Genomic DNA, 24,007 nt, shown 5'->3' on the forward strand with positions numbered 1-24,007 from the left:
GTTTATCTGGTTCACTAAAAGTTAAACTCTTCGAAGTAAAAATATTTTTAAAATCATAATAATCTAATGAAAATTGTTCAATTGGATCAATTGTTTAATTCTTTCTTACCTTTGTACTATTATGATGGAAGCCATTTTTCCTTTTTTCATAGACTAGCATTTCCTGTCTCGTTCGTTCCGGAACGACAAGTGACTACCGCCATCTAAGCGAGGAATTCCTGGCTTGATCGATTCTCCAATCTACGCGTATCGCCACTGCTCTACACTCTAGCATGGGAAATAACCACAATAAACTGATATTCTGTGTCAGTGAGTCATCCTCAACCGATGAATGTATAAAATGTGTAAGATACAATAACAATTGTGTTAAACAGAATCTGAAAAAAGGGAATATATGAGTATTACATATGAGAAAATATTGACTGTTGTGACCGTGTTAGATTGGTTGCATCAAAGCAAATGACGAGAACTTTTAAAAAGTAAAGATCTATATATAAATTTAACTCTGTGTCCCCGACACATTTAAATTTTTACGTCAGCGAGAGTTTTTATCAGCCAATGAGCGCAGCTGGTAGACCGCTGATTACTGATTACTTGTCTGTATAGCCTGGTTCCCGCCCCCTCCACTTCGTTTTTTCACTTCCCAAAACGTAGTGAAATCGAAGTGGCGCGGCGGGATCTAGACTACGACATATAAAACAAAACTATAAAGAACAGGAGGTAATAATACATCAAATCAGGCCTTCAATACACTTAAAAATTGAGTGACAAAAATTAATTCCTCTGTTCAAACTGTATATTGCATAAAATATCTAATTGTGATTTACAATTTTAAATTGATGGGGCAACTCCGGACAGGCAGAAATACCTTTTCAAGTAATTGTTTTCTGTTTGAGGAATTCTAGAGTCGCAAACTATAAGAAGTCAATCCTTACGTGGCGGGTTACAATCCTACTGTAAAACGTGGAGACCGGTCCCTCGGATGAGACAGTATAAAGCGAGGTCCTATGTCGCACTAGGTACTGGCACAAAAAAGATCCCTCTCTGCTCAACAGTCTTAAGTGCCGAGCATAGCTTTCCACCGGCAAGTGGTGGCGTCTCCATTTGAGTGAAAAATTCTCGAGAAGAACAACATACAAGGAAGCAATCATAACACGTGTGTTTAGAATGTTTTTAAATAAATATTTAAAGCATCTGAGTAATTAAGAATAGCTTTCTATGAACCTACAAAAGTTATCATTACCTTGGTCGGACAATGCACTACATCTGGGGCCCGTTTCCTCAAAAGTCGTAAATTTAAGCCTTAACTTAGGTGTACTTCCGGGGCTGACACCAAAATTTTGCGTTTAACCAAGTGGCATAAGTCTAGTCGTATAAATGATATGCTTAGTCGCAGGACTAAGTTCTTGACAACGTTGCATTGCACAGGCGCAAAAACATAAACATTGTAATTTGACCACAGCGTACAAACATGTATAAATTGTTGAACGTAAAAGTACAGAATAACATAAATTATAGATAAATGAATTCTTACACTGATTGAAATAAGCATGAATTTATGGGGTTATGTAGGAGACATGTATCTTATTCTTATAAGAAATTGATTTAGGTTTATTTACAACATTTCAATAATACTTGTAAGTCTTATAAATTGAATGGAAGAAAAGGACGTACCTGTATCAATCAGAATTAAGCTAATGTATTTATTTTGGAATTTGATTACACTCTCCCCTTTTCCCAAAATTGATACAGGTTAATGACTTCGCGCTTGATATTCAATTTCATGATTCGATAAAAACTGACTCTACTGATAAAATACTAATAATTTAATTAATTTGAGACAGAATAAAATTTTAAAACTTTAATTTCATAAGAAATGAATACTCGCAAGCAAAAATAATTCCCATACGAAAATGTTTACTTGACCGTCAAGTAGTCGTCAATTAGCAGTCAACTAGTCGTCAACTGATAATGCGAAAACAGTTGACCACTAGGAGTTGAATGCTTTTCTGAAAAGCGTTCAACTGATTTGCATAAGACGGCCAGTAGACCATTAGTAGAATGCTAATACTTTGAATATTTCATGCAAAACAAGAGTTGACCATTAGTTGAACACTCCGACTTGTTAGAAAATTTCTCCCACACTACATTTATGTTGGGTTCAAAATTACATTATCATAGATCGGGTTTGTTATACCATAATTACATCATCTAAGATTTTAGCCTGGTTCCCTGTCCCTGTTTTGCTTCTTATACTCCGCGTCACCTTGGCAAGGATGAGCTAGGGGACCAGGCTACCAAGATTTGAATCCACTCGGAGGTCCTCGGATGACTCGTACCTCGCACATAGCCTGGTTCCCTGTCCCTGTATTGCTTCGTTTACTCTGCGTCACTAGGGCCTCTCCTGCCTTGGCAAGGATGAGACAGGGGACCAGGCTACCTCGCACATAACTTCGGACGTCAACGGTGATCTACCATCTTGTGATATGGTGAAATAGTTTTAATGTATTCTATATATAGAATATATATCTAACAAAATGATTTTGGTTTTAAAAAAGTGTGGTCATGGTTGGGTTTGAACCGTGGTCCTTTGGATTGTGGGGCGAGCTGCCTATCAGCTGGACCACGGAGTGATATGACCTTTGCATCGTAAATCATTTAAATAGCCATGATACTAATTAAAACTTACTTCACTAAATATTTTATATTAAAATTATTCTTGGATTGATGTAAGTTCCTTATTTAAAATGTCCATCTCAATATAGGAAAATAATGAAATAATAATATTTCTTTAATGTAATAAGTTTTATTCCTTTGTTTGAATCATCCTTTGTTCATAATAAGACACGCCATTGCGATCAAAAGCACAGCTACCAGAAGCACTTGAAAATCAAATTAATAAAAGTTTATCTACATATATAGAAGTTATATCAAGCTATGTAAAGTATTTATCTATTCAGTATCCTGTAAAATCATGTTTGATTTATAGTACATTAAGAGTTTATTCTGGATATTCAATGATCGAGCTGATTGTTTACACATGAAATTTTTTCTTACAAAAGAAATCATTGATCAAATTTATTATTTCTGTTAAACAATTATTAAATCACATATTATATATAGAATAGTAAAACAATAGTGTCGTCTTGACAAATCAATGAACTAGTTTTTATTTTTCAAATTATGTTATTGTTACACTTAGTTTGGAATATAATGATTAGTGATATAGAATATGCATTGAAGGTCTGTTATATTATCACATTAGGTTAATAACAGATATGTGACGGATCCAGATCCATGGATTTTTGATTACTCCCTTACTTAGGGTATGTTTTTATCCATGAATAAGATCATGCATATTGTTATATATAATATTGTCCTAATAACAATTTATACAAATGCCTGAGTATAATGAAATTTATTTATTTGTGCAATTGCATTGCAAATTGTAAATGTAATTTTCACAATAATAATTGTTGTTAGATTTCATCTCTTTTCATATTATATTGTAGGCCATCAGCATTTAAATTTCTATTATGAAATAAAGAGTGAAAACATCCAAAATACGGCGTGTTTCAATCTTGCTGATTCAGTCATGTGATCTTATTTGAATTTATTTCAAATGTCATACATTTGAAATCGGAGTTATTTTGTGGCACACTCAACAGTTTTTTCTTGCTTTCAAAGCCTATTAACATGAGGATGTAATCAAAACCTGTTAACGAGAAAGAATTGCACAAATTTAGAAACATTTTCGAAGAACGTTATGCAGAGCGAAATATGAAATGAGTGATAAGGCAGTTTCCGGCGGAGAAATGTAAGGATCTGTTGCGTATTCCTCCACTAATCACATCCGAGATTTGAATGGAGCGTAGCGGCGTCAGCCGAGGATTGCCGATTGATTTGCAGTACATATTTGGCCGATTGATTTTTAAGTACATGTATGGTGCGCCGCATATGTTAAAAATACAATTATTTCATTTGTTTGCCTTCCCCATTTCATTTTCAGAATAAAAAAAACTGTTTTAAAATTAAAACTTAGTTCAATAAAAACTGTATCAGTTGTTTATAAGTTGACGTGTTATAGCACCCCTCCACAACGTAATAAAATTACGCGTCATCACTTGTTATACTCCTTTAATATAAACTTCAAAATGAGCATTTTCCCCATCATATATATGAAAAATAAGAATACAGGGTTGAAGACAAGTTCTTCAAAGGTCTCTAAATTGTGATATTTTCATATTTTGACATTAGGCCGAATTTTGCTAAACATGGTCTGTGTTCTTTAAAGAAGCTTTCAATTGATATATACTTTAATTATGTTATCTTTGATAATGAGAGAATTACAAGCAAATTCGTCTTTGGAAACCTTTGGTGTTTCCTTAAGGTTAAGTATAGAGAATACCCAACAAAGTGTCAAGGTAAAGTCTAGAGACCACATAGCATAGTGATAAGGTAAAGTCAAGAGAACACCCAACAAAGTGTCAAGGTAAAGTCAAGAGAACACCCAACAAAGTATCAAGAGAACACCCAACAAATTGTCAAGGTAAAGTCAAGAGAACACCCAACAAAGTGTCAAGAGAACACCCAACAAATTGTAAAGGTAAAGTCTTGAGAACACCCAACAAAGTGTCAAGAGAACACCCAACAAAGTGTCAAGGTAAAGTCAAGAGATCAGCTTACAAATTGTCATGCTAAAGTCTAGAGAACAACCAAAAAGTATCAAGATAAAGTCCATGCCCTGGGGCCATAAAACAACTCACAAATTATCATAGTAAAGTCGAGAGAACAACCAAAAAGTGTCAAGTTAAAGTCCAGGCCCTGGGGCCATAACAATTAGACGAGCTTACTTTTGATCTCAATCTCTCTTTTTCCAAAGGAATTTATCTTGGAAGAGTGAAAATGAGATCACAAGTGAGCTCGTCTCAGTTTTATGGCCGTCAGGCCTCTTACTACACAAAAATTTCAAGGTAAAGCTAGAAAACAACATTATTTAATGTCAAGTCAAGTCAGAACCACACTACGTAGTGTCAAGGGTATAGTTGGAAACCTCACAACAAAATATTAATTTTGGAAAGAACACAATAAAGTATCATCAGAATGCATTTGTCACTTTTTAAATTTATAAAGTGCTTAATAGCTCTTAATGTTGCATTTAATCAATTAATTATTTTTCATTTCAAACAAAAAATCTCTGAAAAATCAAAATGCATTTTGATTTAATTTCCAGGAATCCTCTACCCCACCAAGGACATTTGCGGCCCCACCACTTGAGTCGACACCCAGTAAAACAGAAATGGATGATCTACAGAAAGAAAGAATTATAATTAGATTTAGAGAATGTGAACATTGACAACGTAGACATTTCAGTAAGTGAAGAATTTCATAGCTTTATTCAGCCCCAATAGATATCTCCACACTGTATATATCACCTTGACCTAGTTATATAGCCTTGACCTAATTTATATCTGTGCCTTATAGGACCCCATTTGAGACCAGTTAATTTAGAGCATCCTGTTGACATGTCGGTTGTAGATTTTTAGTATGTTACCACCCTTTTTGTCAGTTATTGATTGAGTGGAACAGATGAATTTGATGTTTTTTATTAATAAAAAAAAAAGATAATTAGTCTCCGTAGATTCTGAATTATTTAAATCATGACTCCTGGGGGTAGGACGGGGCCATAATAGGGAATCCAAGTTGTACATAGAAATATATGGGAAAAAACTTTAAAAATCTTCTTCTCAAGAGCAACTGGACTAAAAAAGCTGAAACTTATGTGGAAGCATCCTTTGGTAGTGTAGATTCTAAATTGTTTTAAGCAAGACCTTGTAAGACTGTCAAGGTCAAGATAGGTAGTACAAAGGGGGAAATCTGCTAAATGACAGAATGGCTAAAGTTACTCTGGTGAGAGATGTGGCCCATGGGCCTCTTGTTTAATATAAAGTAAGGATTAACCTGACCCATTTCTAAATATTGAATCATGCAATGTAAACTGGCTAATAAAATATACTTGTGTACCATATTTCATCGGAACATAATTTTTTAATGTTATTTTGTCTTGTTTAACTGGTGATTCAGGTATCCGGACGCTTCACATATCCAGACAAATTGACTGGGAACCAAAGCATCTGGATAAATGAGGCTCTACTGTACATGTATATATTTCTCTCAATTAGCCAGTTAAAGCTGAAAAAGTAAAGAATTTAATATAAATGAAATATTTTGATAATTGAATTTTTTCCCTCAGGACATAAATTTGGATGAAGAATTACTAGAAGATTGAAATACAGAACAATGGACCTTTGTATCTTGAGGACGAAATTATTCATTTATCTACATTGTAGATAAACCATGGCATTTCCACAATCTCATATAAAGATATAAACTTTCACGAAGATAAGATTTTGTGACTTGAAATCAGTCTGTCAAATGTCATTCTGTATCATTTTGTTTACATAGAACAATTGTTATGCTTTGAGAGTATTTTAGGAGAGAGCTTATAGGGAGATACTCACCTTCAAGGATGAAATATTGTACAATTATTTAAATATGTTGTCTTGTTTTAACTTCATATATAGGGAAGTGCTCGAATGTAATAAATATATTTATTTCAAAGTATCATCTCTGAAAATAAAAATGATGAAAATATTAAAATTGATATTCTTTCTGTTTTGTATGCCTTTTATTTCAAACATTAAATACATGTACATAATTATTGTAAAGAGAGACTTACATAAAATAAGGGAGACCTATTCAAAGAACAAAGTTCACTTATGGCCTTTTTGGCCCTGTGAATTTCTGAAAAACTGAAACTGCTTAAATTTTGTTAACATTGCATTAAATATTATTTAGACTATTGGTGATTGCATATCTATTAAAAATTACGTATTTTTTGGCTAGTCAATGCATTATGACGTAACGAAATGCGCCAATTTCCTCATATTCTGAAAAGTCTACAAAATCAGCCAGTTTTTAAAGCTATTTTCCAATATTTAATATGGAGTCCAATCTCTGATCTAAAATAAGCAACTAGTAAATGATAGAACTGTTTCTGAGGATTATAAGACATGTTTTATTTTTTATTTTTCTTCTCTGAAAGTACTCAAATATACCTGGTTACATTAAAATTCAAGAACATTGCAATTCCATAAAGCCTGTGTTTCAACAACTCGAGTTTAAGGAGAAAATTTTCAATAGGTAATGAAAGTACTAAGTCTCTACTTTATTAGGATGTTTTAAATAGAACATAAAATGTTAGTCAATAAATTGGTTTATCTACAGGGCCGTTTTATGCACAAAGTGAACTGAGCTCTTTTAGATTATTTACAGAAATACTTGATGAAAAAAGAAAAATATAATTTGTAAAACATTTTGTCTGTTTTTGATAAATACAATTTACAATCTTCACAAATTCAGATTCAGATTGTCATCAGTATTAAAAATATTTGAGAATTAATGTTTCATGTAAAAGAAGAAAGATGGACATTATCAAAAGGTCTGCTGTTATTTTATTACTATAAACTCTGACTAGTTTAAGTGCATCCTACACCAAGAATTGATTGCTATTGGTGCTTTTTTGCAAGACAATTTCATGTTTGTAACTGAAAGACATTCACGAGTCTATAAATAATGTTATAATTCTGTCGATGCTGCCACTTTTTCTTGCCATGTATCATCATTTGTTTCATTATAACTAAAAGACATTTCAAAGTTTATAGATTGTTGTTATAATTCTGATAATTTTGGCAGTTTGTCTTTTGTTACTGTAAACCAACTTTTATTCGCGTGCGAGTAATTTTCGCGAAGTTCGCGAGAGCCTCGTCATCGCGAATATTTCTCGCCGCGAACCCGTCCTTAAAGTGTTATTTGTCTATCAATAAAAGATCCAAAAGGCTTGATCGTGAAAATTAATCGTCGCGAACTAGTTTATCCTTGCTAAATCGCGAAATAAAGTCGTCGCGAATAAAAGTTGGTTTACAGTATATGGCATCTGATAGAGTGAATGTTTCAATAAAGAGCAGCCTAGAGGTTCCCTGTCACCTGTTTTTAAATCGATGAAATAGTCATTCAGAAAATTTGGTAGAATGAGAAGAAATATACAAATAATAAATTCTATCACATGGGCTTCAAAAAGATGATTTTATTTCAATAATTTGATGATCTGTGATAAACTTCTTGTATTCTAATTTCTGTAGCTGTTTGAATTCTATTGGACGGTCTTTGTCTGAGAGATTGTTGGTATGAGTATAGAGCAGCCTGGGGGTTCCCTGTCACCTGTTGACAGATCCCCAGAATCTGCCATGATATGTCTCTTATTTCTAAAGGTACAAGCTGTCCCTGATCATAGTGAACTAGGGTCTGTAGATTATCTAGAGCGGTTTGTACTCCAATTGTGTCTACATGTCTGTAGCATAAGATCTCTAGCATGTACAACAGTACAAATGGTGGGATATGTAAATGTGTCCAGTTGTTCTGTAGACTAGAAATTTGTTCTAGTATCAATTCATTAATAAAATGGATTTTATTTCTAAGTAATATATACATTGTTACAGCCTGTCTCATCTTTGAACACCAGGACTGTCCCCCTACAGCATCGGTGTACATCACTAAATCTACATAAGTATTCCAATTCATCACATATGGCTTTGCTAACTTTACCTTGATCATCTCTATAATTGATAAAGCTTCCATGTATCTAAGAGTCTTGTAATAATACATGGCTAAGTACATCATGTCAGAAATACAACCAAACTTGGTTGCTAATTTCAGCATGTGATAGGACATTTTGTCAGTTCTATATCTCAGTTTGTTTTTATTTTTGTAAGTTTCCATGTATAACATAAAAGGTGATTTCTGAAGGAGATAAGCTGTAATTTTCTGTATCATAACGACTTGATACTGTGTTAGTAGGGGTGACTTTAACATCTGTTCTATTGTATGTAGACATCTCATACAGGTTTCTAAGTTTGGTGTGTAAAGTATGTCATGTTTGTATATCTCCTTCAATAGCTCCATATCTAACTCAGCCTCAGAAATCAGAGTACGTTCATCTGTATAGATGGAAAGGTGGGGGTAATGGAGGACATTAACAATATAAGACCTAATGGAGGGACTCTGTAGCAAGAATACTATACCCATCGCATACAATCTATACAGTCTTAAAAATAGCTGATGCTGTGCTTCACCATGGACTTTACTCAGAAACATGTTATTTTGGGGAATAAAAAAGTTTGGACAGACCCCCTCATACACCCACTTGAGAATGAATTTAAAACAGACCCAGAAACACTCCAGGAGAGTTTGTGGACACCAGTGTTCTAATGTATTCTGCTGAATCACCCAGAAAACTGCTGTCTTCATGTGATAGGAACACAGTAATTTATCATCAGCACTTATTCCATAGTTAATTATTTCTGTTAAGAACAATTTAAGTAAGCCATAAGTTATAAATTGACAGTGATTCATAGCACACACAAGTTTATGTTCTGCAAGAGAGAAAGACAGTCTCCATTCATTGTGAACATGGTGTCCTTGTCTATGCCCTACTGGTACAAAGTGACAACCATTTTTAACTATATCATGAACAATACGAGGCTTGGGCCATGAGTGGCATCTTTCTATCCATGCAGTAGCAGGCGTAGGCCAAAAGTCACAAGCAAAACAGTGGGCTAAATCATATTCTATTTCACCTGAAAAAATTCCACTGGCACAGGGTCCATGTTGAATGGAATCAGAATAAACTACAGAACACATAATCTTTCTGTATTTTGAACTGGAGATATAGTGCATGTTATTCAATCTTATACAGGCTCTCTTGACACTTCTGTTCATGCTTGGTGACAGTAAATATAACAAAGAGAATCCTGGTGGACTATCAGAACAGTCACAGAGGATCAGTGTTTGCCTGTGTGTGTTGTAATACTGAGATTGAGGTAATTCCCATATAACACGGTGATTATTTGGCCAGTACATAACGTCTATATCTGATTCTTTCAGCCTAAATCCTTCTCTGTGACTTCCACTCCACATCACACTGTCCTCATCACTTGTTCTCCGTTGATTTCCCACCATATCCCTGATGTCCACCACATCTCTCCTCATGACCACCAGTTGTGAAGTTCCAAGTTTATCACACAGTCCCATGAACACTGACTCAGATATATTTTGTAGGACCGTCTTTCTAATGAGGATTAAAGGAGAATTCAAAATAACTCGTAAAAAATGATATATGCTCTTTAGTTAATCATTCAATGCTTACATAATTTTCATAAGATTATATTTTTATTCAAGGTCTTCCGTTTCCAACGGAAGACCTTCTACTGATTCTGTTGGTAAAGATTATTCTTCTTTTTTTTCTTCTACTTCCAGGACGCCAACTTTGAGGCCTTATATCTCACTCATTTTTCGATGGATTTTGCTAAAATTATATTAAGACATTATAGACGGTAATAAACTCTATCAGAATGCCGTCTAGTATTTTAAAAATTTACTTCCACTTATGAGGTATTTCCCTTTAAACGAAAAATTATAGGCTTTCATTTCCAGATAAAGGCTCAATAGACCACAAAAGCTGGAGCAGAAATTTTACTGGTTTTAGATAACAGAAAGATTGAAGCTGTGCATATCGGTCTTCATTTTTAGCCGGGCTTATTGCTCAAAGAGCAATTGCCGGCTTATGTGATCCTGTTCAAGGCAGGATGTTAACCCCATAGTCGCCATTTCAAAGTTACGTGCAAAAATATAGTTATTACTCTCAACCGCTTTTGAGATAATACAAACGCTAAATAAAGCAACAAAAATAAAACGAAGTTTTATCTATATAAAATAAACATTAGTAGTAATGACTTTGAAAACTTCATAAGTCAAAGAACATAGTTCAATAGCGTAAGGATTTTTGATAATCAGTGTTACCGTAGTTCTCTACACATGCGAGGTAAAGCAGGAGAGGGAACCAGATTGGCCTGTTTGTTTACATTCAGCTGCGGTACCAGATTAATTCTGATTCTGACAAAATCGGACCGTGGTATTAGGATTGAAAAACTCGCTGTCAGTGTCTTATCATTTATATTGATAGTTTTAAAATAATTTTTTCATCAGAATATAAACGTGATTCATGTAAGAAATCCATTCTACTCTGTAAATGAGCCCGGCTCTCTGTACTTCTGAATACTTTGATTTGATTTCTGTATTCAAAATGGCGCTACATAGGGATAAAAAATTAGAACTTCAAAAAGAGCGAAAATTTACAAATATTTTCCTTTATATCTTCAAAACTAAAAATATTTTGTAAAGCCGTGTTGAATAAAAGTTGTGCATGTGTGTAAGAGCTTTCATTTGATATCAGTGATTTAAAAGGGACTGGCCCCTAAAATTAGTGTTATAGGGTTCTTGAAAATCCTTGCTTTATAACTCAAAAACGGCAAATATTTCAAAATGACTGTCGGTTATAAAGTTGTGCTTTAACATCTCATTGATCTCATGAAATTGTTATTTTGTTCGAGTCTTAATTTAATGAGCTAGATGCATGATCCATACATGTACAAGTAATTCTTTTCACTCTGCACGTAAACGAGAGCTCTTCATGCGTGTAACCAAAACAAACTTACTATAAATAATAAACATGGCCACATTGGATGCTAATATCTTTTAGAATAAGGTTCTTGAAGTGTTTTGTGTTTTTTTTCACAAATTATCATGATTATTCACTGACAATGTTCCCTTTTATTTCATTTTTTTAAATCGTATAAACCAAGTCTACTAAAAGGGGAAAAAAAGATAATCTTTTCTTCTTATCATATAAAAACAAAGAATATAGCGAGAAAATAAAATATAACTATACAGCATATACTATGCACGACTTTTACATTCACCTTAGTTTACAATTATATAACGCGCTTCCCTTGATAGCGCGAGTGTCACCTGGAATCAATCGGCGTGTGATCCAGTTCGTTTGTTCCCATCTCACCTTAACAGTAAAATTTAGCATTACCATTTCACCTTAGTAAGCTCTCAGGTGAATTAAGGTGATGAAGATCTATAATATTTAGCATGAAGTATTTAAAAAAAAACAAACTTAGTATTACATGTATTATTTCATTCACTGTATTCATAAATTCCTATTAACTGTTAAATTCAATCTAAAAATTAACCCAGTAATAATATTTACAAATACTAAAATCCCCATTTCGCCTTAGTACTTTTTAACTTTTTCTTACCTGAATTTCACAGTTAAGGCAAATGGGAACACACCATCCAGCGATCCAGAGTCATACACAAAAAACCACAGAATGGTTAACTTAATTTAGTTAACTAAGTGATGAGTGGATAAATATGTTGAATCTTTCAGATTATTTCATAATATATTTGACTGAGTATGTCGCTAGTGCATTTCATTTAATGATTTATTAGCTGAATTACATGAAAGTTGCATATTATAATTTTTATGCCCCCGTAAACGAAGTTTCGGGGGTTATATAGTTTTTGTCGAATCCGTCCGTCTATCTGTCTGTTTATATGTTTGTCCGCAAATACTTTAACCTTGCCTATAACTTTTGATTTAGTGGAGCTATGACATTCATATTTCACATGTGTATTTCTTGTGACAAGACATTCTTTTGGGTACCACCAAATTTGACCTTTTGACCTTGACCTTGGAGTTAAACCCACTTCAACACAAAAAATTTGAACTTTTACTTTGGCCATATCTTTTGAAAAATAGAAACTAGGACATTTATATTTGATATATGTATTTTTTGTGGAAAGACCTTTTATTGGATACCAACAAACTTGACCTTTTGGCCTTGACCTTGGAGATTTCCGTATCTATGAAAAAACTTTAACCTTGGCTATAACTTTTGAACATTAAGTACTAGGGCATTCGTACTTCACATATATAATTCTGATGAAAAGACCTTTTATTTGATACCGAAGAACCTATCCCTTTGACCTTGACCTTGGAGTTTGACCTACATTAAATTACAACATTGATCATAATTTTTGAAGGGTTTGAAATGGGGCATTCATACTTCAAAAATTTAATTCTTGTGACAAGACCTTTCATTTGATATCAAGAACCTTGACTCTTTGACTTTGATCTTGGAGTTTGACCTACTTTTTACAATCTTTAACCTTGACCATAACTTTTGAACAGAAGGGGCTAGAGCTTTCATATTTCACATGTGTAATCCTTGTGACAAGTGCTTTCACTGGATATCAAGAATCTTGACCCTTTGACCTTGATCTTAGAGTTTGACCTACTTTTACAAATTTAACCTTGGCCGTAACTTTTGAACGGTAAGGGCCAGCGCTTTCATACTCCCATACGTAATCTTTGAGACAAGGCCTTTCTTTAGAACCCAACAACCTTGACCCTTTGACCTTGACCCGGAGTTTATCCTATATTATAAAATGTTAACCTTGGTCATAACCCTGAAAAAGGTGTAGCTAGCGTTTTATATTTCGCATTTCTTGTGAAAAGGCCTTACTTTGGTACCAACATATTTGATCTGCATTCGAGAAAGCTTCACCTTCGCTATGTTGCCATACGGGGGCATCAGTGTTTCACAAACACATCTTGTTTTTTAATACCTAATGTATTTCTCGACATCGAGATCATGGTCTCTTTTATTCAAATACCATCGAAAATATGTTACATTGATTAATTTCACTGATAGATTTTTTGTATCTTAAATGTACATGTATGTAGGTTAATATACGTTCTTTTGTCGAAGCCCTTAAAATGTACAACTGTATATGCATGTATTCTATGCAAGGGCGCCCCAAATATACGAATATCGAGCTTTTTTTCAAAATACATCAATACAAAATCCCACATTCACACGCGCCTCCAAAGTATGTAGATTGAGACACACATGCGTAACTTTATTCCATTAGGCAACTAATTGATCTTGAACAATTAATTATTTTCTAATAAACTTGTAATTTCATGCGAGCAGGTTTCCGTTATTTTTTCTTTATCAGCTCTCGTATTAATGCTTAAGGTTTTATGGACACATAAAATATAAATGAATGCAAGAACAGAACATGCACGTTTTACAAGTATAATGCATATGGAAGAGTGCACAAATATACGCATGTAAAGCGTAATCTGCGTTTGAAATACAAACATTAAAGTGAACTAATTGTAGGTCCGCTGAGTTGATTATGAGTTGTTTTAACGGGTAGCCCTTCTGTCATCCTGGCCAGTCATCGTCACGGATTGTAACATCATAATACACAGGTAAATACTAAGGTGTCAATCTATATATTTTCACCTATTTTTTCCCCATAAAAAATAAATTACCGAAAAATGTATCGTTTTCTCTTAGCATATATCAATTGACAGCATTTATGAACAGTTGTTTAAACACAGGCCTGTGTAAACGGTAAATCAAAAGAAAGGAAATCTGCAGCATGAAAAACAGAAAATATATAATGTCTCACTCTCTGAAGATTACGTTAGATAACTAAAATAAATTAATGTCCCTCGAATTTTAAATTAATCAGAACATTTACTGACGTGTACCTGTACATGCAGTGTGTCACTTTTTTTTAAGCCTCCGCCCAAACGAACAATTTAGCAAATCTTGAATGAATTAATAAATACAATCCCTTCCACATATCCACACACATTCGCTTATACCTGAAATCTAATCAAAATAAGATTTTTGTTACAGTTCGATAGTTGCTGAATTTCTAATCTGATCGACTTAGCCTAATACTAAACATTTCTAAATTTTCTTCATTTATTTACAACGGTATTTACTTCACTTTCTTATATAGAATTAGAAGGGCGTGATAAGCAATAATGATATAGCTTAGAAAGGATGAATACTAGTACCTTTACCTCTAGATCTAACACGGCATGAATAAAACTTGAGTGGAAGCTCTGCTCTAAAACATGAATCTACTGTGCGATAAAATCATAGAAAATTATAAATATTTAGTAAATACTTGCTACAAAGCACAAACTCCATAATATTAAATTTGACTTGTAAAATTCTTAAATTTAAAAAAAACTGAAACTATTCTACTATCAATAATTCACGAACATGCATTCAAGGAAATATATATCTGTAGAATTTAAAAATTACTCTGGAGTTGAAAACAAAAATGTCGGTGAGTTTCAATTATTTTATTGCAGCAGTGGTGTTGAGCATGTCATTTAATTGTCTATCTCTCCATGTATGCCAGGACGGATATGTTGGAATCGACACTAAGTAAGGGTGTTTAATATAAGTATTTTTGACTCAATGAACTTTTTTCATACAAGTTTGAACATTCATTGAGGCCACACCCTACCCGTGGGGAAGGGGGAGGGTTCATGATCTCAACAAACATGAATCTACAGTATCTGAAGATGCTTCCTTATAAATATGACAAATCATTTTCCAATTTTGGACGCAGAAGGCATAAAGGTTTTTTACAATAAAGGAATTTCTGAAAGAAAGGTTACTAACACAAACATAAACACACACACACACACACACACACACCCTCACACACACACACACACACACCCACCCTCCCCCCCCCCCCACACACACACACACGTATATATCTGATATAATATGTACAAGTAACTGTACATCTAGATGCAGCAGTTGGGGTTATCAAATTGCTAATTAACATGTGATCAAAAACATGTATTTAATATCAATGTATACCAGTATACAAATAAATATGTGTCTAGAACATCATTTATGTAAACTCATGGCATTATGCCTTTTTGAAGGCTTTAACAAGATATTCACTTAGCTTTGTAATAATGAATTATAAAGATAAAGTGATTCAGATATTGAAGTAAAACACAAATATGAATTAAAACTCACATTGATAAAGTTCTAATGGAATCCATTGTTACAGGTAAGATATGAAAATTACCAGGTGCTATAAATAGAACAGAAAAATCCCTTCAAATCTTCTTTCATTTTATATCTACCTTTATGTTCTTATTCGTTTCACTCAAACGAACATAAAACATTTATGAAATAAACACAAACTCGTGAAATAGGATATGAAGCGCTCTGAAAGTGCAGTTTAATTATTTCACACAATACATATAATATCTCTTTGTCCTCGTCAATGTCCGAATTCTACAAAATAGAAAATAAATATTTTCAACAAGGTATAAATCTAATATAACATTCAAAACTAAGCAATGGGCGGGTGGGTGGGACTAATAAGACTGCACGAAATAGAGCCTTCGAATGGCTTTCCCTATACAGAATTTCTTTCACGGTCAGTAATAGCCCGTGCTATGAATATTAATGTCACCTGACTAGGTGACCATTCTAACAGCCAATAGATGACAAGAATAAACAAACACAAACACGTGTTTGTGTAACATTAATAAATACGTTTATGTTCTTATTCGTTTCACTCAAACGAGCATAAAACATTTATGAAATAAACACAAACTCGTGAAATAGGATATGAAGCGCTCTGAAAGTGAGTTTAATTATTTCGAAGATAAAGAAGATTAGAACTGAAGCGAATATCCTAAATGCCCAAATTCTTAGTAACTGAAAGTTTTTCAATTTGGTTTTCTTTAACATAACCATCTTTAGAATTTTCCGACCTCCACCGCCCATGCTTTTTAAACAGTCTGTCGCTAACACCTGCGGCGGCTGCGGAGGTAGCGCCACCTGATCTCAGACTGTGGACACCAAATTTACACTTGTCTAAACCAATCTTTTCAAGTGAATCCAATATGATTTCTCTTGCTCTTGTATAAGAAATTGGACGATTATCCGATCTCAGTTTATAAGTTTGGAATTTTTTACAAAATGACAGAGATCTAAACAAGAACAGAGGAGAATGCATGTCAGCATTTGACAATTTTAAAAACTTTTCCAACATATTTACAGGACAGGTATCACAAAATGTTCTAGCAATACAAACTTTATGACCAGTTTTATAAACATCTGATTTACTTTTAACAATGTTAATTTCTACACAATTAGTCTGTATACAGATATCTGAGTAACGAATGTTAACTATTTCTGAAAATCTCAAAAATCCTGCAAAACCTAATAAGCACATACACAATGTTCTTAAATTGTATAAATTTCCATCCTCTCCAAATGTAGAAACCAGAGTTTTCAAATGTTCAGGCGTTATAGGCTCTTTTTTAATCACTGGTTTTGATGTCTCTCTAACTGCCCCTTCCTTAACAGTTTTTACCAAAGCTGAGTCACAAGGATCTATATAACCTGCTAGGCTATGTGCCCAACTGATGGCATGTATAGCTGAATGTATTGTGCCAGACGATTTACATTGTTTTGCTAAATGTATAATATATAGTGCAACGTTGTTTTCCGAAGCAGGAAGTGATTGAATCCCAGGGTTAAAGCTGCTACACCACTTACAAAAGGTATTAAAAGCATACCTGTACTGTTTTGCTGTATTTTCGGCCTTAGATGTTACACAATATCTGGGTAGTTCAGAAGCAAGTTCCGCTAGACGATGATCCTGTAATCCACAATTAATTCCCGTCCATCTGCCCACTTTAAATATATCTGAAAAATGTGTTTTTTAAAGCAAAAAATTAGCATCTTCTAACTTTAACATATTATATGGTGTATCAGGACCTTCATCATCTGCAATGCACCCTCTCTGATGTACCAGGACCACTTGTCATCTGCAATACATCATCTATACATTTGCCCAGCTCGGCAAAAATCTTTGTTTAAAGTGTACCAGGGCCTAAACCATCTGCAATACACCATCATAAACTACAAATTTGTAGCGTCTAAACGTACCACAAGTATTCCAGAGCCAAAATATATAGAACCAAATAGACAGTTCTTGTTCTGACCTTGACTGATTATCTCACTTGTATCTTTAAACAGTAACACATCTTTCACATACGCCTTATAAGACAGTTCTAAATCGAATAACATTGGCCAAAAAACAGCTGAGGGCCAGTTAGGTACAATCAAAATACCATATGCTTTGCAATCTAATAGATGTTTTATAGTAGAAACTATCAAATGAATGGGAGGAACTAGCCAGTTGTTTTCGCCCACCCAATTCTTTGTAAAACAATCTACAGCCTCTGATTCAGGATTCCAAAATTTTGAGTTGTATCTAACAAGTTTACGATTGTTAAAGTTTGCGAATCTATCTACAGAGAAAGGACCAAACATAGAACTAATAAATTCAAAAAATTCATTAGTAACTTCCCAATCATCGTGATCAGTAATTTTACTGAAAAAATCTGCCTTTTCATTTTCTGATCTCGGAACCCATTGAACATCGAGGGAAATTTTGTTTTCGGCACACATTTTGAAAATATTATATGCTAAAACTTGTAAGTGATGCTTCATGCTACCAGAGTGTACTATTTTAGCACAACTTTGATTATCTGTAAACCACTTTACTGTCATATTTTGTAGTTCTTTCTTAAAAGAAGCCAGCGCCAATTCTATGGCCTTCAACTCTCTCCATGTAGAACTCATAGTTTTCTCATGTTCTTTCCACATCAAATGGAACACCTTAGAATTAACTTCAACAGTATATGCACTAGATGCTGAATTACTTGCATCTGAATAAATGATTACGTTTTTTCTTTTAACAGAATGTAAAAATCTTGTACTGTCACAACGCATACATTCTACCCAAAGTTTTAGTTCTTCAAACACTTGATCTTTATGCTTGAAAAATAGCTTAGAACCCCTTGATTCTTTCATAGCAATTTCCATAGAAGAAAACCTCGTCATAATATTGCAAATGTTACCCATTACTGGAGTCATAGAAATGATCTTCCCCACTACTCTTGCAAGTTCCCTCGCTGTTACATCGGGAAAATGAATGATAGTTTTCTGTAGACAACAGATAGCATCATCGATTCGTCTGTCCGGAACTGAAATAGAGAATAGATTTGAATTCCGTGTTAAACCTAACCATTCAATGACTTGTGTTGGTATAAAATGTGATTTCTCAACATTAACCACCAGACCAACTCCTGACAACGTTTTCTGAATAAATTGAGAATCTAAAAGACATTGGTCCTCAGTAGAAGCGAACGCCAAACCATCATCTAAATATAATACAATCATAATGCCATTTTTTCACAAGTATTTTACGATGGGTCTTAAGCATTTAGTAAAAATGAATGGAGCTGACGATAGACCAAAAGGGAGAACCGTATAGCAGTAATACTTGTTTTCCCACTGGAATCCTAAATAAGTTTGATAATTCTCAGCTATATCTATGTGATGATATCCTGATTTCAGATCAAATTTAATACAGTAAAAACCCTTTTCAAAATAATCTAATGCCGTCTTCCAGTCTTCAAATTTTATTTCATCATACTTGACATATTTATTTAGCCTACTTAGATCAAGGATCAATCTCTTTTTATTTTTGTTTTCGGTGACACTCAGTGGACTACACACAAATGGCTGAAAAGGAACTTCTAAAATACGTTTGTTTTCCATCAAATCTGAAATTTCTGAAGTAACAAATTCAAAATTGTTAATAGCAGACTTGTTATTTTGAAAACACATAGAAGGAGGATTTGAAACGAAAGGAATTTCATATCCAGATTCAATAACTTTCAAAATAAAAGGATTTGTGCCAATTTCTCTCCATTTACTAACATTTCTTTTCAAATTGTACTTTATCAATGACATTTGTTTTGAATTATTTTTCTGAAGGCATTTCACCTGGCCAGCAAGAGTAGAATAGCTTGTATAACCTGTATACTTATCATTGACTTTGTGACTTGTTTTTGGGGCAGTTGGTTTTCCAGTGACCAGTGGAAAAACAGTTGAAGCATACGTCGCTGGGCTGTGGTTGACGCCTTGTGAGTTTGCCACGAAAGGGCTGCTGCTGATATGTATATGTCTGAGATGTAGCAGTAGAGGAAGAACCAGAAGTAAGCTGGGCTGCCGAGCCTGCCGCTGCTGACGCTGTAGAAGCTCTGTAGGAGCCATACGGGTGGAAACGCTTGTTCTGGGTTTGCCTTTGCTGCCTAAGGGCTCGGTTTTCAGCGCTTCTAATTTTCTTCTCATCGTCAGAGTTGTCGGCAATTTCTCTGGACTGATACTCGTTTACTGTCTTCCACCCTGCAGGAGATGAATCGGCAATACGAATATATTTCTGGCGCGTTTTCAGTTTTTTCCGCAATTCGCCTATTATTGACACTGATTCACTGTCTTTATTTTCGAAAGCTCTTATCTCTAGTTTTTCTAGACCCTCAAGAATTTCAGCATTAAAATCGTACTGAGCGCGATTCCCTTCAGATTTAATCTTAAGAGTAGCGTTTTCTTTAAGTTTCTTAGCAATGGACTCCGACTGTTCTGCTTTAAGCTGACCTGAAAGGTTTTGAAATTGTGACTGCAAAACTCCTGTAACAAGCTTCACCACGTCCGAAATATCCAACGGAGGATTACTACCAGTAGTTTCCTTTGTAACTTTCTTATTATCATTAGTCTCTAGCAAAATTTCGTCTCCAGAATCGCCCATGACAGAATATGATGAATGACGAAAACGTGTAGACTGCACGAAATAGAGCCTTCGAATGGCTTTCCCTATACAGAATTTCTTTCACGGTCAGTAATAGCCCGTGCTATGAATATTAATGTCACCTGACTAGGTGACCATTCTAACAGCCAATAGATGACAAGAATAAACAAACACAAACACGTGTTTGTGTAACATTAATAAATACGTTTTGTGTTTTCTGAGATCTGTAAAATTAGAGAATAGAATTTCATGTAAAGTTAATTTTTATACTTAAAGAGATATGGGACCCCTCTAGGAAACATGGGGCCCTGTTAAGTTAATAGGAAGAGTAATACATTTGTAAGGAAGATCCCAAAAAATACATCTTTCACTTTAGAAAAGGAGTTTACTTTTTCTCATTTCTTTAGGGGACGACCTACTAGTAGTTGATTGGGGGGGGGGGGGGAGCTGGAATTTTTTTCCGAGTCAGACTATTTATTTTTATGTCGGTGGAGGACAGATTATTTATTTCCAACAATAAGATCAAGAAAAGAATCTTCACTGAAAAAAAGTCTGACAGCAAAAAAAAAAAAAAAAAAAAAAAAAAAAACCAAACAAATAAAAAAATTGAAACACTCCTCAGATCCTCAAATAGATACACTGCCACACTCTTCAGAATCAAATAATCGTCACCTAAGCAGTTTGTATCATATTAAATATTATATTGAGTGGTCTTAGTCTGAGAGATTGTTGGTATGAGTATAGAGCAGCCTGGATGTTCCTGTCACCTGTTGTCTGCCATGATATGTCTCTAATTCGTAAATCTATAATCTGTCCCTGATCATAGTGAACTAGGGTCTGTAGATCATCTAGAGCTGTCCGTATACTCTGATTATGTCTACATATCTGTAGCACATGTTTTCTAGCTAAACAAGACATTTTTTTCCTTTTTTGTGTTTAGTAGAAGTATGTATAGGTTCATTTTACCTATTCTCACTTTTTGAAAATCGGATAGAAAAAGGTAAGATTTTATATGGGAATAGGTGGAATTTGTGTGTAAATAAATAATTAACTATGTAAACATATAATTACTGTACAATGATTAATGAACACCTATTGGAATAGAGGACAGGTATATTTGCTTTATTAAATTATAAATCAGACTTTACTAATATTTGAAAGAAAAAATGGATCTATAATAGAATTAAATTTTATTTTTTCTCCGTTGACATATTCAATCTAAAATCCGTTTGGATTTGGTTTTTTCGTTGTATGTTAAATCATTAACATAAGCATTATTCATGATATAAAAGGCATCATATATAATGAAAAATTATCGTAAAATATGATATATACATGAATCATGCGTTCCTCAAAACTTGCACATGTACATGCGATGGTCAATGAAATACATATTGTAATAGATGTACTAACAAGACTCAAATAACAAGACTCAAATCCTGAGTATCAATCTGTCAAACGTTGCGTTCAAATTATTTTTTAAGTATGCTTAAAAAACAAAAAATCTTGTTCTGAAATAGGTCGAAGGAAAAAGACTAGTAGTAAGTATACAAACATACGTGTATCAGTAAAGAAAAAAGAACTAGTTATGACGTTCAGATTATGCATGCATTGGCGAATCCAGGAATCTTGAAAAGGAGGGCAGCTAAGGTCGTCGAAGGTACCCTCAGTCACACAAAAAATTGATTTATTTATTGAATCTTATATTTTGGTCACAAAAAGGAGAGGGGTCCTAGTCCCCTATAAATCCATGAGTGGCATGATATGCAAATTGAATTTATTGCTGAAATATAAGAAATTTTCTTGCAAAGGAATTTCCCTTTTATCGCAACTTTTCATACCTGAGAGGAAAAACAAACTCTAAATGTTTTACGCCCCCCCTTCCAAAAAATCACACTTTATCTTCACTGAATGTAAAGATGATACAGTAATTTTACTACAGTTAAGATTTACAACTCGATCTCTCCAAGAATTTAGTTGACAGGAAGCGATTCTATTTTGTATAAAATTTAAGAACCAGTTTTACAATCGAAGTGTTTATCCGAGCTTGCCGGAAAGGGGTGCGCTAACAGTAATCTTAAGATTTTTTTCCTACTTTTTATTTTTCTTACCAATTACCATTATTCATTTAGATACCAAATATCCCCCCTTCAACTGTTTACCAAAAAATAACAAAAACAAAAACGAAATGTTCATTGAAACTCCCAACACTTTCTGTCTGTAAATATTAATGTAGTAAGTTGGTGTAAAAAAAATAGTACTGAAAGAAATTGGAGTCGGAATTTATCCTCAGTTGTCTTTTTTTTTCGCTTGTCAAGTTCGACTTTTTTCTCCTCCCCCCCCCTTTCAAAAGGGATGCTACGTCACTACTATTTCAGCGGATTTCGTAAGAGACTTAACATGACTAAATCAACTGGTATTTATTAAGGAGTGATTAAATATGTATAAAGTACATCGTTTCTGAGAAAATTTATGCATTTTAAATCATCTAATCGAAAATAATATTTTCCGTTTTCCGTTCCGTTCCGCTTCCCGTTCCGTTTTCCGTTCCGCGTTTTAGCAACACCCTTTTCATATCGAAGTTTTTATATCCTGGTGAGCTTAAGATAAAAGATATCACAGAGTTTGCCATATCTGTTTCATATACACATGTATGGGTATTTTATTTGAGAAAGACCCTTATTGATTATATAAAAACCCAGATCTTTGATAAACGTGATGACATTCTATCGTCAACTTCCCTTAAGCCCGTGTCAAACTGTCACGATTTTTGGCTACGACAGAGTACGAGTTAAAAACTCGCGGTAATTCGGAGTTCATCGTAGAGATAGTCGTAGTGTTCCATGTTCCATGTTCAAAACAATCGTGGCCAGATACGATTTTTAATTATCCGTAAGCGATCGTACAGTAATCGCAATACACTCGTACACATAACCGTTGTAAATCTTCAACATTCGTGGGACACTCGCTAAAATCGTAGAACTTCCGACTCTGAGAGTTTCCTACGATTTATTGCGATTGTCCCACGAGTTTTTGCGAGTGTTTCTCGACTCAAAAGGAATGTCGTACGATTTCATGCGACTATGATACGAACACAGGCGATTGACGGCGAGTGCAATACAAGTACCGTGCGAGTGAACTACGAAATAGTACGATTGTACGAATACGCGTTGACCATAAAAGAAGATATCTGTTGATTTTCCTGTCAAAAATCAAAATGCCGCCAAGACAAAAGGGGAAGAAAACTCAAAAAGAAACTGAAAAGACTTGTAGTCCTAAAATTGAAGAACAGTTACAGAAGAACCACCTCCACAAGAATCAGAGCCGTTACATAAAAAGCGGCGACAGAACCTTAATTTTAGTGAGGAACAAGAGGCATAATTTGTTGAATGGCTTAAGAACCACCCTATATTTTACAATAACGGCTCAAAAGAATATAAAGATACACAGAAAAAGCAGCGCCTTTGGCAGGAGAGGGCTCAAGAAATGGATGTTTCAGGCATGAATTTTATATTAAATGCTGCATTTT

General features: G+C 34.2%; 2 protein-coding genes and 1 long non-coding RNA gene across 3 annotated transcripts; 1 reads left to right on the forward strand and 2 right to left on the reverse strand.

Moving 5' to 3' along the window:
* Positions 1-4,648: 4,648 nt before the first annotated feature.
* LOC134255411 (uncharacterized) lies at positions 4,649-6,317 on the forward strand. The gene is made up of 3 exons (XR_009989538.1): positions 4,649-4,663; positions 5,234-5,372; positions 6,254-6,317. It is a non-coding gene; the product is annotated as an uncharacterized LOC134255411 (long non-coding RNA).
* Positions 6,318-8,151: 1,834 nt separating this feature from the next.
* On the reverse strand, positions 8,152-10,180 carry LOC134255410 (uncharacterized). The gene has a single exon (XM_062737926.1). The coding sequence runs from the start codon at positions 10,147-10,149 to the stop codon at positions 8,152-8,154; it is 1,998 nt and encodes a 665-aa protein (XP_062593910.1). The 5' UTR covers positions 10,150-10,180.
* A 6,326-nt stretch (positions 10,181-16,506) lies between these two features.
* Positions 16,507-20,241, reverse strand: LOC134255412 (uncharacterized). The gene is made up of 4 exons (XM_062737927.1): positions 19,709-20,241; positions 18,746-18,871; positions 17,396-17,525; positions 16,507-16,804 (listed from the first exon to the last, which is right to left on the reverse strand). The coding sequence occupies exons 1-4, from the start codon at positions 20,022-20,024 to the stop codon at positions 16,507-16,509; spliced, it is 870 nt and encodes a 289-aa protein (XP_062593911.1). The 5' UTR covers positions 20,025-20,241.
* Between the last annotated feature and the right edge of the window lie 3,766 nt (positions 20,242-24,007).

Source organism: Saccostrea cucullata, unplaced genomic scaffold, assembly GCF_032062105.1.
Source record: "Saccostrea cucullata isolate Sc308-1 unplaced genomic scaffold, CSIRO_AGI_Scuc_v1 ctg966, whole genome shotgun sequence".
NCBI classification, from domain to species: domain Eukaryota; kingdom Metazoa; phylum Mollusca; class Bivalvia; order Ostreida; family Ostreidae; genus Saccostrea; species Saccostrea cuccullata.

Bases quoted from the DNA above. Each gene is read 5' to 3' on its own strand.
- LOC134255410 (XM_062737926.1), bottom strand. From the start codon at position 10,149: ATGGGACTGTGTGATAAACTTGGAACTTCACAACTGGTGGTCATGAGG.
- LOC134255412 (XM_062737927.1), bottom strand. From the start codon at position 20,024: ATGAGAAGAAAATTAGAAGCGCTGAAAACCGAGCCCTTAGGCAGCAAA. The intron at 18,872-19,708 runs GTTATACAAGCT...TCTCTATTTCAG, and splicing joins AGTCAATGATAAGTATACAG to TTCCGGACAGACGAATCGAT. The intron at 16,805-17,395 runs GTATGCTTTTAA...GTTCTTGTTTAG, and splicing joins AATACAGCAAAACAGTACAG to ATCTCTGTCATTTTGTAAAA.